At 40.7% G+C, this 17,433-nt stretch overlaps 3 protein-coding genes across 4 annotated transcripts in view; 2 read left to right on the top strand and 1 right to left on the bottom strand.

The window, feature by feature from the left end:
- The window catches only part of LOC106813648 (dolichyl pyrophosphate Man9GlcNAc2 alpha-1,3-glucosyltransferase-like), a 31,026-nt gene extending 29,117 nt beyond the window's left edge, over positions 1-1,909 (top strand). For both annotated transcript variants that reach the window (XM_014817841.1, XM_014817842.1), the window contains exon 16: positions 1,204-1,909. In XM_014817841.1, the coding sequence (XP_014673327.1) occupies positions 1,204-1,419 (216 nt within the window). In that variant the 3' untranslated portion in view covers positions 1,420-1,909. The remainder of the gene's footprint in view (positions 1-1,203) is intronic.
- Positions 1,910-2,099: 190 nt separating this feature from the next.
- Positions 2,100-6,364, top strand: LOC106813647 (trafficking protein particle complex subunit 5-like). The gene is made up of 7 exons (XM_014817839.1): positions 2,100-2,189; positions 4,189-4,277; positions 4,567-4,693; positions 4,864-4,921; positions 5,243-5,302; positions 5,747-5,811; positions 6,124-6,364. The coding sequence occupies exons 1-7, from the start codon at positions 2,124-2,126 to the stop codon at positions 6,220-6,222; spliced, it is 564 nt and encodes a 187-aa protein (XP_014673325.1). The 5' UTR covers positions 2,100-2,123; the 3' UTR covers positions 6,223-6,364.
- A 995-nt stretch (positions 6,365-7,359) lies between these two features.
- Positions 7,360-17,433, bottom strand: part of LOC106813653 (cell division cycle protein 20 homolog) — a gene marked incomplete in the record, with an annotated part of 12,730 nt that continues 2,656 nt past the window's right edge. The window contains 4 exon segments of the mRNA XM_014817846.1: positions 7,360-8,191; positions 8,490-8,607; positions 9,078-9,203; positions 10,076-10,408. Of these exon segments, the coding sequence (XP_014673332.1) occupies positions 8,013-8,191; positions 8,490-8,607; positions 9,078-9,203; positions 10,076-10,408 (756 nt within the window).

Here is a 17,433-nt window from a genome sequence, read left to right as displayed (position 1 = left end):
CAGGTAAACTGATTAGTCAGTTCAGGTTCAACGGATTTTGCTCATTTTTGGTATGTGAATGAATAAGGGCTAGGGGTTTTGATATTTAAAAAAAAATTATGCAAATTAGGTAGGGTTTGGCAATTATATAGCACACAAACAGTCTGTGGTGTCACACTCGTCTGGTTCGTTTTACAAGATTCATTGATAATATCTTTAATGCAAAATTGGTATTTCCTCTCCACTCTGCCGATAAAACGTCTATATTAGAGTAAAGATTTACAAACCATGTCGGAACGCAGCATAACCTATTTATTTCAAGCGCCATTGCTACAAAGCGGGTATAGCGCCATCTACGGTCACAAATTGTGATTTATTTTGCTTTATAAATTATTATTGCGATATACAGATGGCAATCGTTTCTATAATGTACGTCGCTGGTTGCTCAATTAAAACTGACTTCTTCTTACTCACTCATTTGTGTCCTTTTTTGTGGTGAGCTACAGTGTCATTGACACTTTCATTTGAATTAAATTTTAATTAGGATTAGGGTTAGGGTCACAATGCACCATAAAAGTTTTATTAAAACAGGAGATTCAGGCACGTGATATGTATCAACCAATGGGATTTGGGAGGTATACAGGCCCTAGCTGCGAGTTCCAGTCATAGATGCGGCCATTACTCCACGACGTGTTGTTATTGATTGTCATAGTGATGACCCCCACCTCACGCTGCCTGGAGTAAATTCCGTAGTAATGACGTAATGAGTCAGCGCCACCAGCGGTGACCGGAAGCAACACACTGGCCACAAAACGAGAAACAGTACTGACTGATCTGGAGTCGGTTTTTGGCGAAAATACCAGATTTTCACCGCTTATTATCTCAGCGTAGGGGCATCGTAGGGACATGCGGTTTGTTTTATATTAACAAGGTAGGACAGCTGATCAATAATACTACAATAATCGTCAAAATAAAACGGGGAGAGTTTATTAATTTGACTAATACTGCAACATGGTTTCAGCATTTCACCGTTGTACGCTCTCCTTCTTTATACGCTCTTGAATTTATCATATAATTTCACCTCTGTCAGTTTGTGTATATATACTATGGCAGAACATTGAATTCAGACCTGATGACTTCATATCACTTCATGTTCTCTTTTAAAGCTAATGCATGAAGATTTTCAAGCAATTTGTAACAGTACCAAATCTGCTTTTGTTTCAGTTCACCTTATCTTGCTTAGAGGCTGTAGCTCTAGCCATCTGCAGTCATTTGGTTGAGCCACCTCGCCATTTACCAGATCTCTTTCCACTTCTAATAGCAGTGTATTCATGTATACACTTTCTTGCATTCTGTGGGTATTTTCACCTAGTGCAATTTTCATGTCTGTGCATGGAACGAGCAACAAGTGAAACGATTAATAAAAAAAAGAAGAAATGATGATTTTTGCAATGATTCTGAGTTACTTATGTACATATAGCTATGACTTATGTATATCTGTCCATATTCATGTGCATATATATATATATATTGGGCCGTCATATGACTAATTTTAGCTGTGTAGAGGTTTCGTTTTAACACATTGCAATGGTCAACTCAAGAAAACCTATAATTTATAAATTCTAATAAGAATGTAGCATTGTTTATTTATTGAACCAGTCACATATCAAGTTCAAAAAGGAATAGGAGAAAAGGGTGAAAAGGTAGAATATTATTTATTTGATTTAAATTCAGAGTTTCTAATAGCATGAATAGTTTTCTGACTGTATACTACTATACGTGATACTTCAGACATATATCTGAGGTATTACATGAACGACTTTAGCAGAGAGGAGTTTTTTATGATGGTCATCACTACATTAATTATCCTCAATGTATCTCTGTTATTATTTATGAATAAATATATTATGTTAATATTTTATTTAAAATATATTTTGGCTTAGGTATTTTGTTTTTGGCATGTGTTATTCTCATAGAGAAATATGGAAACATTAGTCTAAATAGCATATTATTTTTTTGGTTATCCATCATATAACTACTTTTTACTTGTCAAACTTAATTTATCGTGTAAAATTAGCACTAGGTGGCGCTGCGATTAAAAGCGAATGTCTATGCTCACATGCGGCGTAACATAACTTCCGTCAATGAAAATGTCTTCGCGTACGAAGAACAGTATTTTGGATCGGCCGCTTGCAAAGACAAAAGTAGATGTAAGCATAACGGTTGTATTTGTTATGTTGTAGGCATCCACCATACCGTGTTTTCACTGTGTCAATCAAGAAACTTGATAGTATACCAAATTGTAGATTGCTGCTTCAAGTTCATTATCCGCTGACCAGTGTTGATTCAATGATTGTTGCTTAGCCACACTTAGCTGGCAGTCAATGTACGCGGGCTATAGTACTAGAGCTAAGCCACGTACACTTAACCCGACCAGGCTGTGTGACTAACGTCAATATACAGCCTGACATCCATCCATTGGAAAATCTTGTACCTCTACAAAAACTCCGAACAATTACGTATATTTCAAATAAAATAATCATCTAAGCATTTCTGCCTTGTTTTGTATTAACTTAAGTACCATAACCTTCACCTTATAAGTTATAGTATTCCAGCGTTGTTATTAAAACTAATACCTCAGTTCGCTGTGCACAGTATAAATTTCAAGAGCCGAACCGAAATTTCAACCAACCGCCAATCGCCATGTTTCCACTGCGCATGCTTTTGGATCGGAACGCAGAAAACTCGAAACGACATAACATAGCGTTGCAACTCGCGTTGGCGCGAGCATAAATATACTCGTATATATATATAAATATTAAAACATTGAAAACCAGGAAACATCAATCTACAACAACTTAATAATTATCATTGCGAAGATATGTACTTGCCTTGTGTTTAGGCCTACACACTGTGAAAATCAGGTTCATCGCCAGGGATGAGATTTTTCCGCGGATCCGCGGAAATCCGCGGATTTGACAGTCCCAGGGGTCGATTTTGTGAAACGTCTAAATGCGTTGAGAAAATCGGGGGGGGGGGGTAACAATGTAAACATTTAAATTATATACCCTCAACAGCACCTGACTGTAGAGTGTAGACAGTAGACTGACAGAGAAGTATACATGCAGTGTATCTGTTTTTGTGTACCAGAAAAGAAAATCCTCGTTCACAGGCTGCAGTAGAGGGGCAGAAATTTGAGGTAGCTGATCACGTAACGACCATGCCTGGCCTGGGGGCCGGGTTTACATGTTGCTGTGTGCATGTTGTCTGCATAACTATGCACTGATTGGTCCATTCGCATTGTGTTTTTTTCATTTAAATCTTGTCGCAGCAAGGCAGCTTATGTCTGAGTAAAACAATGCAAGCGACGGTTGAAAACAGAAAAATATTATTATGTCTAGACATTTAATAAAAAAACTTGACCTATTTTCAGCCCCCTGATTTCCTATTCATAGTTTGTTTGTTCCTTTTGACAACTTGAAAAAGTGATTCAAGAGTCTCCTATAATGTGTTCAGAATAGCTTAGAATAGTGAGTATTGGCTCGTAAACTTCTCCTCCCACAGGCCTCACGGCGCTTCGCATCCACAATATTCACTATCACTTTTGCCTTTTGCGGGTTAGGAAAGTCGCTTCGCAAGAGTTCAGTTTTTTCTGCAATAACTTTATGAATGAACGACGTTTCTGTTATCATCGGTGACTTTCGGGGGCATCGCCTATGCACTTATCTCCCATTATCTTTCCTAGCACGGCTAATGCCCGTCATGATGGAGCCGGCAATGTTTTCTAAATTAAGTCTACAACGCAGCTCAGTTACTATATGGTGTAGTAAGAGTACCAAATTTGGGCATGTGACATCAATTATCAACGCTCCAAGCGGCGACGGAAACCGATAGCTAGACCCGCAAAAGGCGAGAGTGATAGTGAATATTGTGGATGCGAGGCGCCGTGAGGCCTGTGGGAGGGGAAGTTTACGAGCCAATATCTCAGCCTAGGAGTATCGTATTGACAAGCGGTTGGTCTTGTTTTAGAGAGCAAAGAATTCTGCTTAATGCAATACCATAAAATTATTCTAGACTCGCAGGTAAAGTAAAATAATATTGCCGTAAATTAGCACTATTTTTCCGTTTTTCCGTTGTACACTCTAGGTATTATTAGCTCTTGATAGTATTTGTAATGCTTTGTAATGTAGTGTCTGAATATTCTTTTAGATCAACTTGAGCACATTCGGATTGCTTTTTTCTGAGATGGTACAGTATAGCCAAAATAGAGTTTATACTGTGCCAGAGCTGCAGCAGAGGTATGCTATACCTTTATACAGGTTTCCTTTTACAATTGATTCACTTTTGGTATAGCGTTTTCAATGTTTATCTTTAAAATTAATATTCGAATTTTTTTATGCACAAAAACTTGATGATATATTAACTATATTTACTCTTATTACTCTTGTAACTGTTTGTAATAGAACCAAGCATATTCTATTGCACATGTAATTATAGTTGTTGCTCATTCTAACATGCTACATAAATCACCTATTAGTGCTGACACAAGTTAACATAAACCAGTGAAATGATGTTTAATTGTTTTAGACTCGGGGATTTGGGAAGACATGTTGGGTTTCGCATTCTCGACTTGATGTTTGTGAGGGAGAGGAACTACAAGAGAGAAGTAAAGCTACTTAACATGCTGCTCTTCATCAAGTCAAGCCTATGGAAGGTAAACCACCAAACATGGCTACACAGAGAAATGCTTAACAGCTATCTGTTAAAAGTAAAGCTTGTTTCTTGTAGTTTGTCATCATCATCATTGTTATTGTTGTTGTTTTTGTTATAGTTATTAATTACATGTTGGTTGAGTGGCTATGATTATTTATATTTATATTCCAGACACTTTTTGGGAAGGAAGCTGATAAGTTGGAGCATGCCAATGATGACGAGAAAACCTGTATCCTTTCAAATTCCTGAGAGTTTAGTTTAGTTTTGTCAGCAGTCGGTTTTGTTTTTCAATTTGTATTATATATTTTGTTAAAATTATCATTCCCACACTCCTGCAGGCTTGAGATTTTAGGCTGAACTACGTAGTATAGTGACTATGTGCATTGATTAAGTTTGGGGAAATTTATGTAGTAATTAGTCATAGAACGAAGAAAATATTTATTGAAAATAAAAAGTATTATACTGAAATACTACTTAGTGGTAAAATGATAATTAGGTGCCAAACTACTCTCATTTTTTTGCCAAGTGATTTTCCTTATTACTTGCGCAGACTACATAATAGAGAAGGAGTCTCTGGTCAACAAATATATATCAGTGCCAAAGGACAAAGGTATGTATGTGCACATTTACGGGAATGAATACTATAATATATCATCATGTGTTTAGTGTCATCCCTATCTTTATCATCATCCTGTGCTAGTGATATGAATAGGTCATTGAAGATTGACTCCCAGTGTCTGTCTGCTGCTCTACACTAATCCATGGGCTCCATGGGCACAAACCAAGTATCACAAACAAACTCATCTCTGTTGCTGCTAAAATTCAGGATAGACCAAGAGAGTTTATAACCCCTACAATGAGCCGATCAACCTGGTGTTGAATTAATTCAAAAAAAGAGTAAATCAGTTTTTGAGCAGGCTCTAATCACTTTTGTAATTAAAAGTTCTTATACTCACTAGCCCATCAACATAAACAATGCAGGCTATGCATGAGGTAATAACGTTGAACATTCATGGTTTCTGTCTGATCATCTGTCTTTGTTCTGTTTTGGCAGGAAGTTTGAATTGTGCAGCATTCACAGCTGGTATTGTGGAAGCAGTGCTGGAAGGATGCAACTTTGTAAGCTATGAAATAACTTACTATTTGGTGAAATGGATATTTCTAAAATTACATTAAAGCAATTACTAACAAATAACAATACTATATAGGTCTGCAAACTCTTCCAAAACTGTTTTTCAACACCATTTGGTGCACTTTGAATTATTGTGTCCACCAAAAACCAAAATTCAAAATACCATAATTGTATTTTTTTAATTGCTAGTATTATGTAATAAGTCAATTCTAAAAGCTGATGAATTTTGGAAAAAATTGTAATGTAACTATGTAGAATAGTATATTTAAAATTTATGGATTTCTGTTTTTTGTTTGTAGCCAGCAAAGGTGACTGCACACTGGCACAAAGGTACCACACTTATGATTAAGTTTGAGGAATCTGTTATTGTGAGAGACAAGACATTAGAAGGTAGATAGCATATATGAATTCATCTTCTACCTGCCTATTTTGTCATCATCTTTATTCAAAGCTTTGGTTCTAGTTTGTTAAAGCCGCACAATGCGCATCCAAACGCTAATTTCTCCAGTACTAGACTAGCAAATACTTCGTGTCATGCATAATCATACTACCTTATGACAAAATAAACTCTAGTTGCTCCCATTTTACTGCGCGTTTGCTTAAAACCCACAAGAAAGAGGTGAGAAAACTGGCCAAACAATATAGCCTCGAAGTGGTGACGTGACGTCACATGTTTTTATCTTTGCTACACCCGTACCGCTGTACCGCAGCACCGCTGCACGGTTGCTTGGGGATTGGGGGAACTGTCAACAACATCGGAGAATTTGAACAACAACCTTTTTCAAATACCTTTTATAAGACAACGCGCAGTGAAATGGGAGGAACTAGAGTTTATTTTGTCATAAGGTAGTGTGATTATGCATGCCACGAAGTATTTGCTAGTCTAGTACTGGAGAAATTAGCGTTTGGATGAGCATTGTGAGCCTTTAAGTGATTATCAGTTTTAGCAGTCAAGTAAGAATGGGAATTGTAGCATAATATAAACAGATGGTTAATGTCGTCGTGACGTTTTACAGTGTTATTCATATATATTTAAAGATGTTTTCTCTGAAATCATGTGACCAGCCATTTAGGTTTTCTATAGAGTAAGTGTTGGCATTAATTTGGACTTTTCCAAGTACCGATCTGCTTTCAAGGCATGTGTACGGTGTAGTATAAACAGCTGGTGTAGTATTGGTATGGGTACATTTATGTTATTATTTGTCCCAATTGTTGTGCAAAACATTGTGGAGTGTTCATGTCACAAGAATGACAACCTGCCTCATTTCTAAAAGATATTTATCTGGAAACATTGATTGCATAGTGTGAATCCTGTTCATTATTTACTATAAGGTTTATGTTAATTTAAGTTACTGGGGATCACAAGGAAACATTTTTGTGTGCTATTTTCCTCCATATTCAAATGTTAGTAGTGGTATATTTCATGAAAATATTGTATGGGCTTTTGTAAGTATAACAGTTGACCGAGTTGTAAATATTATTGTGCAATATAAACATGCACCATATATAAAATAAATACACCACAGTAAAACCAGTTTTAAAACTATTTGAATGTAATTTTATTTCTCATAATATTGTTACAAAAAAAACACAAATACAAAAATGCATTTTGGCAATCATTTCATTAGACCAATATGCTAGAAATTAGTATAAACTCAGAAACTCGTAAATGTACATCATGATTCATTCATGGTCATCTACACAACATACAAACTGGATTTTAACCCGATTTAACTTCACATCACTATAGTGTAGAATACATAAATATATAGACAACACATCATTAAACAGTAACTAAGCGACATTTAAACCACTCCAAGTATTTGCAGGATCGTAATTTGGCAATCAGTGACCCTTAACTTTGAAAGTGTACAAAATGAACTGCTGAATGGGATTTTGCGGATACGAGACATATTTATTTATATATATATTTATTTGCATGTCGAAAACCGCACATTGACCCCTTCGCTAACACATGCGTGCGCACACACCAGTTTGTAGGCATGTGATGATTGGTAACGACCCCTGTCATAGGAGGTACAGTGTCTTAGCCTTGAGAATTAAGATACCGATCACAGAGTGTATAGTAGCAACAGCTTTCCTTCGCAGATAAGCTGATATATGACATAATATTGACAAAATTTTATACAAGAATAATGGCGGTGGTGACGACACAACCGGTGTTAAGTTAGCGGATGCATCGCCTCATCATGCTAGTGGAGCGGCTTCCCTCTGCAACCTTCTCCTTCTTCTTCTGGGCGTCAGGCATGAAGCAGTTCCACAGACGCAAAGTCTCGTCTGCTGCCGCGGAAACTACGGTGCTGCCGTCTGGTGACATGGCCATATGTAGCACACGAGCCGTGTGACCTGAGATGAGAGAGATCGTGTAAGAGCAGAGGTCACGTTTACATAGTCGGGAACTGTATTTTGGGATTTCGTTGTTTCGTTCTTGTCTGTAACGTCCAATTTTCTAGACGATTCTCGTGACACTTATTTTTATATAATATCTTATTGACATGATATCAGTAGTGTATAATATAGAGAATATATCTCTATATTATACACTCCTGGTGATATGATATCTGAGATTTTAAGTCTCCCTTTGCAATTGTTAAGTAGAATTCGAACCATATTGTAGTGACAAGTCAAATTTGTTGGTTCTTACCAACAAGCTCAGCAACCTTGTTCATCTGAGGGTATTTCCAGATGGCTAGTTGATTCTGAGCGAAACCGTGTCCAGTGATTAATTCTTTGTATTCCTCTGACCACAGAATCGAACACACCTGTACAGAATTTAACACCAAGCGTGTACAGTAGGATTTACGTAACTTAGAACACTCAAGCATTATTATTTTCACCAATATAAGCACCGATCTGAATTTCAAAGTAGATTTGTGTACATATGTCAACATCAGTATCACGTGATATCCATCATATTCCACAAGATGCCATTGACTGTTGCCCTGTCTCTAGACTATGTTGCATTTGTCCACATGTCGAGAAACGGTACCCGTCTAGAACAATTTACGTCACGTAAACAGATGCACTTGTAATTGTGGCAACATTTCCAGATTTCACTTTTGTGAATCTCAGAAAAGCAGGCACAAGTTTGTTGTTTATTTTCTGTTTTGTAGCCTATAACACCACAAACTCGTAAATTGTATGCTAGTGCATGCGTGTGTGCGTGCGTGCGTGTGTGTGTGTGCACAAGCGAGCTTGAGGTATGTAAGCCTGTGTCGGTATGTACACGTACCTGAGACTTTGTGTCAACGGAGCTCACACATGCGCCAGTGTTAACGTTCCAGAAGCGTATGTGCCGATCAGCCGTACCACCTCCACTAGCAAGAAGGCTAGGTTGCCATGGACACCAAGCCAAAGCCTGAAATAGAATAGATGCATTTCACTTGATAAATACAGAAAAAAAAGCACCAAAAAGTTTATGTGCATGTTTGCAATGCAGCACATGAACTATAAGAAATCATAAAGATGTATGTCTCTTAGAATTCATCTGCATAATGAAATAATTCAATACTGCCTTCGTTTGCTGCTGTCTGTAGCAGTAGAGACACAATAATGTACAGTGCTTATAACAGCATGTCTACCTTCACTGCTGCCTGGTGTACAGTGCTTATAACAGCATGCCTACCTTCACTGCTGCCTGTTGTACAGTGCTTATAACAGTATGCCTACCTTCACTGCTGCCTGCTGTACAGTGCTTATAACAGCATGCCTACCTTCACAGCTGCCTGCTGTACAGTGCTTAAAACAGCATGCCTACTGTACAGTGCTTATAACAGCATGTCTACCTTCATGGCTACCTGTTGTACAGTGCTTATAACAGCATGCCTACCTTCACAGCTACCTGTTGTACAGTGCTTATAACAGCATGCCTACCTTTACTGCTGCCTGGTGTACAGTGCTTATAACAGCATGCCTACCTTCACAGCTGCCTGCTGTACAGTGCTTAAAACAGCATGCCTACTGTACAGTGCTTACAACAGCATGCCTACCTTCATGGCTACCTGTACAGTGCTTATAACAGCATGCCTACTGTACAGTGCTTATAACAGCATGCCTACCTTCATGGCTGCCTGCTGTACAGTGCTTATAACAGCATGCCTACCTTCACAGCTGCCTGCTGTACAGTGCTTAAAACAGCATGCCTACTGTACAGTGCTTATAACAGCATGCCTACTGTACAGTGCTTATAACAGCATGCCTACTGTACAGTGCTTATAACAGCATGCCTACCTTCACTGCTGCCTGGTGTTGTGTGAAGGTATAGAGCGGCTCGGCCGTGCGGCCGCTCTGCGACGACGTCGCGCCGTCCCACACGTTGAGCAGGTTGTCGTTTCCGCCGCTGGCGAGGTGGCGACCGTCCGGCGACCAGCGCAGGCCGCACACCTCCTGGGTGTGGCCGGCGAGCGTCGCGATGTGGTGCTGCGGCAGCCGCACGTCGTGGTGGTGCACGGCGCCCGAGCGCGAGCCGCTCGATAGTACGTAGGAGTTCCAGGAGAGGGCGCCGACGCGCGCCGCGTGGCCTCCCATCACACGCAGACGCTTCCTCGTGTCAACGTCCCACAACTGAGAACACAGGAGCAGATATATATATACATAGAGAGAGAGAGAGAGATAGATATATCAGTATATAGATAGATAGATAGACATGTAGATAGATATTGTGTGTGTGTGTGCGTGCGTGTGTTTGTGAGAGAGAGAGAGAGAGAGAGAGAGAGAGAGAGAGAGAGAGAGAGAGAGAGAGAGAGAGAGAGAGAGAGAGAGAGAGAGTAGAGAGAGAGAGACGAGAGAGAGAGTTAGACAGGATACGAGGAGTTAGGTACCGAAGTAGACCGGATAAGGGTGTGACAACAATAAAACAAGGAAGAATCGTATTGTACTAGCCTTATAATCCTACGATTTACTCGCGTAACTCAATCAACTTGAGCTGGCAATCGGACACAGTACATCCGCCATCATCGTACAAATCGTTCCTCGTAGACACCGCGCCATCGAAGATACAACCTAAAACATACGACCACGATTCTCCTTGCTTTGGCACAATAATCGCACCGCATAGCGGCGCTTATTCAAACAACAAGGCAGTTTACTGAACCACAGCTGTTCCACGCTTGCGCATCACGGCGAGGCGGCGTGGCTCGCAGGAGATTCAATCCGATCTGCTGGGCGATGCGGATGCTGTGCATGCGTGGTATGGGGCATCGCCAGCGTATTGGCGGCATAAGGCATACTGTAGCTGTATACGCCGGTCAAAGTCGTATCTCGCGAGGTGTTGCGTTGATGCCTAATCCCCTGCGAGGCCAACAGCGCCTCGCTTCGTGAGTCGCAAGCCTGTGGACAAGGTGTTGTAGCTGCCTCTTTTGTTTGAATTTAAGGCGCCGCTATGCGGTTGGATTATTGGCAAGAAAAGGCGAATGTGTCGTATGTTTTTAGGTTGTATCTTCGGATTGCGCGTGTCTATCGACAGGAAACGATTGTGGTCGATGTGATGGGCGAATGTACTGTGTCCGATTTGGCTCAGTTGGCATGAGTCGCGTAGTATCCGTAGGTTTATAGGCTAGTAAATTGCGGACTTTCCTTGTTTTTTGTTGTCACATCCTCCCGTTTATCTATCCTTGGTAGGTATTCGATATGTGCAAGTAGTTGTACGACAGCATTTTGTGGGCCACTAATCTGAATATTGCAGTGAGCATTTTTTTTTTTTTTTTTAAAAAACAATTTATGTCATGGAGGCAGCTTGTTTAGGTTACATTTACGGTGCCAGTGCAAAAGGGAACTTATGTGAAGTTTAGTCTCCAAGTGGTTTATAATAAAGTATAATTAATGTTTATTAAATAAAAGACCTAAAGTCCTTGTAGCTGACATTTCAATATTATAGAGAAAGGGGGTCATGTATCGCATCATTTTTTCTCACATGGTAATATTTCAATGTAGATCTAAATCTACTGGACTGGAGTGCCACTGGCTATTTAGCTGTTGCGTTGGGTGGCGCCATCTACTTGTGGAATGCCAGCAGTGGTGAGATACAGCAGCTGATGGAGATGGAGGGTTCGGAGGATTACGTTACCTGTGTGTCGTGGGTAAAGGAAGGCAACTACCTGGCCGTCGGAACCAGCAACACAGACGTGCAGGTATAGACATGCAACCCGTTTGACAATGTTGGTAACTGGATTGTACATTGCGATTATAACCTCTCGCTCTCTCGCTCTCTCGCGCTCTCTCTCTCTCCTCTTCTCTCTCTCTCTCTCTCTCTCTCTCTCTCTCGCTTCTCTCTCTCTCTTCTCTCCTCTCTCTCTCTTCTCTCTCTCTCTCTCTCTCTCTCTCTTCTCTCTCGTCTTCTTTCCCATTCTTTTGTTCTCCTCTCTCTCGACTCGCTCGCTCGCACGCCTCGCCGCACGCAGCGCACGCACGCCGCACGCACGCAGCGCACGCACGCACGCACACACAATATCTATTCATGTCTATCTTATTATCATATTACTGAGTTATCTATCTCTCTCTCTCTCTCTCTCTATGTTATATTATCTTATATATATATATATTGTCTGTGTTCTCAGCTGTGTGGACGTTGGACACGAGGAACGTCTGCAGTGTGATGGGAGGCCACGCGAGACGTGTCGGCGCCCTTCTCCTGGAACTCCAGCGTATAGCGAGCGAGCTCGCGTCGGGCGCCGTGCCACCACCACGATGTGCGGCTGACGCCAGCAACCACATCGCGACGCTCGGCCGCCACACGAGCGTGTGCGGCCTGCGCTGGCCGTCGACGGACGCGTCGCACCTCGCCAGCGACCCAGGAAACGACAACCTGTCAACGTTGTGCGGACGGCGCGACGTCGTCGCCAGAGCGCGCACGGCCGAGCCGTCTTATACCTTCACACCACCAGGCAGCATGTCAAGGTGAGGCATGCTGCTTATAAGCTGTCGCACGCAGGCAGCTGTGAAGGTGCGCATGCTTTTAAGCATGGCTACAGCAAGAGCGTGAATGTACAGGATTGTGTTATAAGCATGTACCAGGCAGCATGTGAAGTAGGCTGCTGTTATAGACTGTACAGCAAGCAGCAGTGAAGTTTAGGCATGCTGTTATAAGCACTGCTACACAGGCAGCGTGAAGGTAGCATGGCTGTTATAGCCACTGTACAAACAGGCAGCAGTGAAGGTAGGCATGCTGTTTAGCACTGTACATAGGTAGCATGAATGGTACGCATGCTGTATATAAGCACTGTACAACATGGCAGCAGTTTAGGTAGGCATGCTGTTACAGCATCTACCAGTTCTTCGACGTTATGGCGGTGGGACGTGGTCCGGACACCAAATCTCTCTCGGTCCAGTAATTTAACAAGTTAATGGACCGTCGGTCCACCCGTTTTTTTCGTCATCTAGTTACAGTATTTTTAAATAATTTATCAAAGTATTTATTGGAGATCCTTACTGTTCAGACTGACGAAAACCGCGCTTAGCATTATCAAACGCACACCTCTTCATGTTTGTTTTTCATTATCAACTTTAACTCGAAGGTTAACGCAAACGGTTGTTAACATCCGGACATTGCCTTTGAAGTCGCGTATCAATGTTTTACGACAGTTGTACGCTTATACCACAGCAGTCTTTTAACATCTTTATCCGCTCTATTCTATTTTCACCGGCGAAGCTGGACGTATTCCTTGACTCTGGCTAATTCTTCCGTTACAGCTTAACCGTAAACACACACCATCCTTCAACCGTCGTACTCAAAGGCCTATGCCTGCGTTGACTGCTTTGCCCAAACCCCAAACCAAAATCCAATAACCAAACCGTCCGGCCTATCATACGCGAGCCATTACATGATGAACTGATACTGTTACTGTATTCAATTTGCTACGCCGTATCGGACTGTGTGATGAATGATGCACGCTGACAATGAAAATTAAAAAGCCCTGCTTTAAGATCTTTGTGAATTTTATTGCAAAATGTATGTTTCTTGAAATGACTGAAATACCTTCCAATTGACAAATGCACATAGTGATTGAATGATGTGATGATGTATAAATACCTCGTATCTAGTTTTAATAGTCTGCTTTGAAATTTAGTGTGTTCCTTTTTGACTAATGCTAATGTGTGATGTCATGTTATCCAGTCATATGTTCAAGAACGATATTTTGTGATCTGGTGAAAAAAATCGCCTAAAAATGTCAAATAATGGTACAATGCCGAGTATTTTATCCAAAATGCTTCGGAATGGGAATTTCATGAGTCTAGATTTCAATTTTTTCGTGTGGGGGCCATGCCACCGACCCCCTAGTTTGCCTCGTGACCTGCAGGCACTCGGATTGCAAATACACTCCCACCTCGGCGGAGCCTAGGGTAGTTGATTTTTTCACTCCGCCTGCCTTTTTACAAACACAAGGACTGGTAACACTTTTGTTATTTGTTCATCGCTAACCATAGTCTTATGGTCTTATTCTGTTATCTGCGTGCTGTAGAATGGTATATGATGAATATTTGATGGTTATTAATTCCCTACTGTTATCATGTAGCTGTGTAGAGCCGTATGTGATGTTTCATATTGATGGGTATCCTTACTGTTATCATAGCAGTGTGTAGGATTAGGTATGTGTGATACATGCTCACTGCGGACTAACGAGTTTGTGGTTCTATTTTGGCCAGCTTTTATTGGTAGTGATGTGTAGAGGCATGTGATGCTATACTATGATAGGTTTACTCTGTTATCATAGCAGTGTGTGAGGTTGTATTATAGGTAAATACAAAATGATTTACTGTTTTGGTCTTTATTGTCAAATGTCAAATTATTGCGTCCAGTTATGAATTCTTGTCGGTCCGTATTTTGCTGGCTTGGTGGACGATGGTCCAGTGTTAGAATTTCATTCTGTGAAGACTGTCATACAGCAGAGCGGCAGTGAGCGGTAGGCATGCTGTTCTAAGCCTGTAAAAACAGGGCAGCAGTGAAGGTAGGCATGCTGTCTATAAGCACTGATACACAGGTAGCAGACGGTAGGCATGCTGTTATAGCACTGTCAACAGGAGCAGTGAAGGTAGGCTGCTGTTACACGCACTCCTACACAGGCGGCATGAGGTTAGAATGCTGTTATAAGCACTGTACATTTATTGGTTTCTCTCTGCTTACAGCGCGCAAACGAAGGCAATGTATTGAATTATTTTCATTATGCAGATGGATTCTAGAGCAATATCTTATGTTTCTTATAGTTCATTGTGCTGATTGCACATGGCAATAACTTTTTGCGTGCTTTTTTTTCTGTATTTATCAGTGAATGCATCTATTCTATCAGGCTTTGGCTTGGTTGTTCCTATGGCAACCTAGCCTTCTTGCTATGGTCGGAGTGGTACGCTGATCGGCACATACGCTTCCTGCGAAACGTTACCTGGCGCATGGGTGAGCTCCGTTGACGCAATGTTCAGGATACGCTGTACATACGACACAGGCTTACTACTCGCTCGTTGTGCACACACACACACCACGCACGACGCACCAGCATGCACTAGTCTACATTTACGAGGTTTTGTGGTGTTATAGGCTTACAAACAGAAATACAAAACTTGTGCCTGCTTTCTGGAGATTCCAAAAGTGAAATCTGGCAATGTTGCCACAATTTACAAATGCATTGTTTACGTGACGTAAATTGTTCTAGAAGGGTACGGTTTCTCGACTGTGGACCAATGCACACATAGTCTAAGACAGGGCACAGTCATGGCGATTTGTGGAATTTATGATGGCATATCACGTTGATATGATGTTGAATATGTTACAACATCTCTTTGAAATTTCGATTCGGTGATTCATATGATTTGGTGAAAATATATATTGCTTCAGGTGTTCTAGAACGTTAAATACCTACTGTACACGATTGCGTGTTAACTCTGTACGGTGTGTTCGATTTGTGGTCAGAGGATTACAAGAATTATCACTGGACCACGGTTTTTCGCCTCAGAATATAGACATCTGGAAATCCCTCGGGTGAACAGGTTGCTGAGCTTAGTGGTAAGAGACAACAGATTTGATTGTCACTACCATTGGTTCGATTCTACTTAACAATTGCAAAGGGGCTTTAATCTCAGATATGCATATCAAGGGTGTATATATAGAGATATCTTTCCAATATATTATACACTACTGATATGCATGTCATAAGTTTTATATAAATAAGTGGTCACGAGATCGTTCTAGAATTGGACGTTCCAGACAAGAACGAACACGAATCCCAAATACAGTTTCCGCTATTAACGTGACTCTGACTCTTAACGAGCTCTGCTCAACTCAGGTCACAGGCTTGCGTGTGCTACTATGGCCATTGTCCGACCAGCCAAGCACCGTAGTTTCCGCCGGCAGCGATCGATGTACTTTGCGTCTGTGGAACTGCTTCATGCCTGACGCCGAGAAAGGAAGAAGGTTGCAGAGGGGAAGCGCGCACTGCATGATGGGCGCTGCATTCGGTAACTTACACCGGTTGTGTCCGTCACCACGCCATTCTTCTTGTCTAAATTTTGTCAATTTATGTCATATATCAGCTTATCCTGCGATAGGAGCTGTTTGCTACTATTACGATCTGTGATCGGTATCTTATTGCTCAAGGGCTAGGACATGTACTCGCTATGACAGGGTCGTTACGAATTCATCACATGACCTTACAACTTGGTGGTGCGCACGCTATTGGTGTTAGGCGAAGGGTCAATGTGCGGTTTTTCGAATTTGCAATAATCTATATTCTATAAATATGTTCGTTCCAAATCCATCAGCCAGTTCATTTTCCGGCCTTTCAGGTTTAAGGCGTCAGCTGATTGGCAAATTAGCTCCTGCAAATACTTGGTCATGTGGTTTAAATGTCGCTTAGTTACTTGGTTAATGATGTGTGTTCTATTATTTATGTTTCTACTTGTGATGTGAAGTTCTTTATAATCGCTGGTTAAATCAGTTTGTATGTTGTGTAGATGACATGAATGATCATGATGTACATTTACGAGTTTCTGAGGTTTTATATATTTCTGCATATTCGGTCTATGAATGATTGCAAAAATGCATTCTTTGTATTTGTGTTTTTTTTTGTATACTATTATGAGAAATAAATTATTCAATAGTTTTTAAACTGGTTTTACTTGTGGTGATTTCTTTTGTATATGGTGCATGTTTTATTGCACAAGAATTTTTACGAACTCTGCGTCAACTGTATATACTTACAAAAGCCCATACATATTTAATGAATATACCACTATAAATTTGACTATGGATGGAAATGGCACAAAAAATGTTTCCTTGTGCATTCCCAGTAATTAATATTACATAAACCTTATAGTAAATATGACTGTGTTCACACTATGCAATCAATGTTTCCGGTAATATCTTTTGCAATGAGGCAGCTCCGTTGTCATCTTTGTGACATGCACACTCCACACGCGTTTGCAACAATGTGGGAAAACTAATAACATAATGTACCATCACCCATATACACAGCTGTTTATATCCGTACAATTGCCTTGAGCGCATCGGTACTTGAACGTCATTACTGCAAACTTACTTCTATGAACCTAAATGTCTTGGTACATGATTTCAGGAAAAATTTTAATATATATGATAACATCGG

The sequence above is a fragment of the Priapulus caudatus genome, unplaced genomic scaffold (assembly GCF_000485595.1).
Source record: "Priapulus caudatus unplaced genomic scaffold, Priapulus_caudatus-5.0.1 Scaffold804, whole genome shotgun sequence".
In the NCBI taxonomy this organism is placed as follows: Eukaryota; Metazoa; Priapulida; class Priapulimorpha; order Priapulimorphida; family Priapulidae; genus Priapulus; species Priapulus caudatus.
This window is presented reverse-complemented; position numbering and strand designations above follow the sequence as displayed.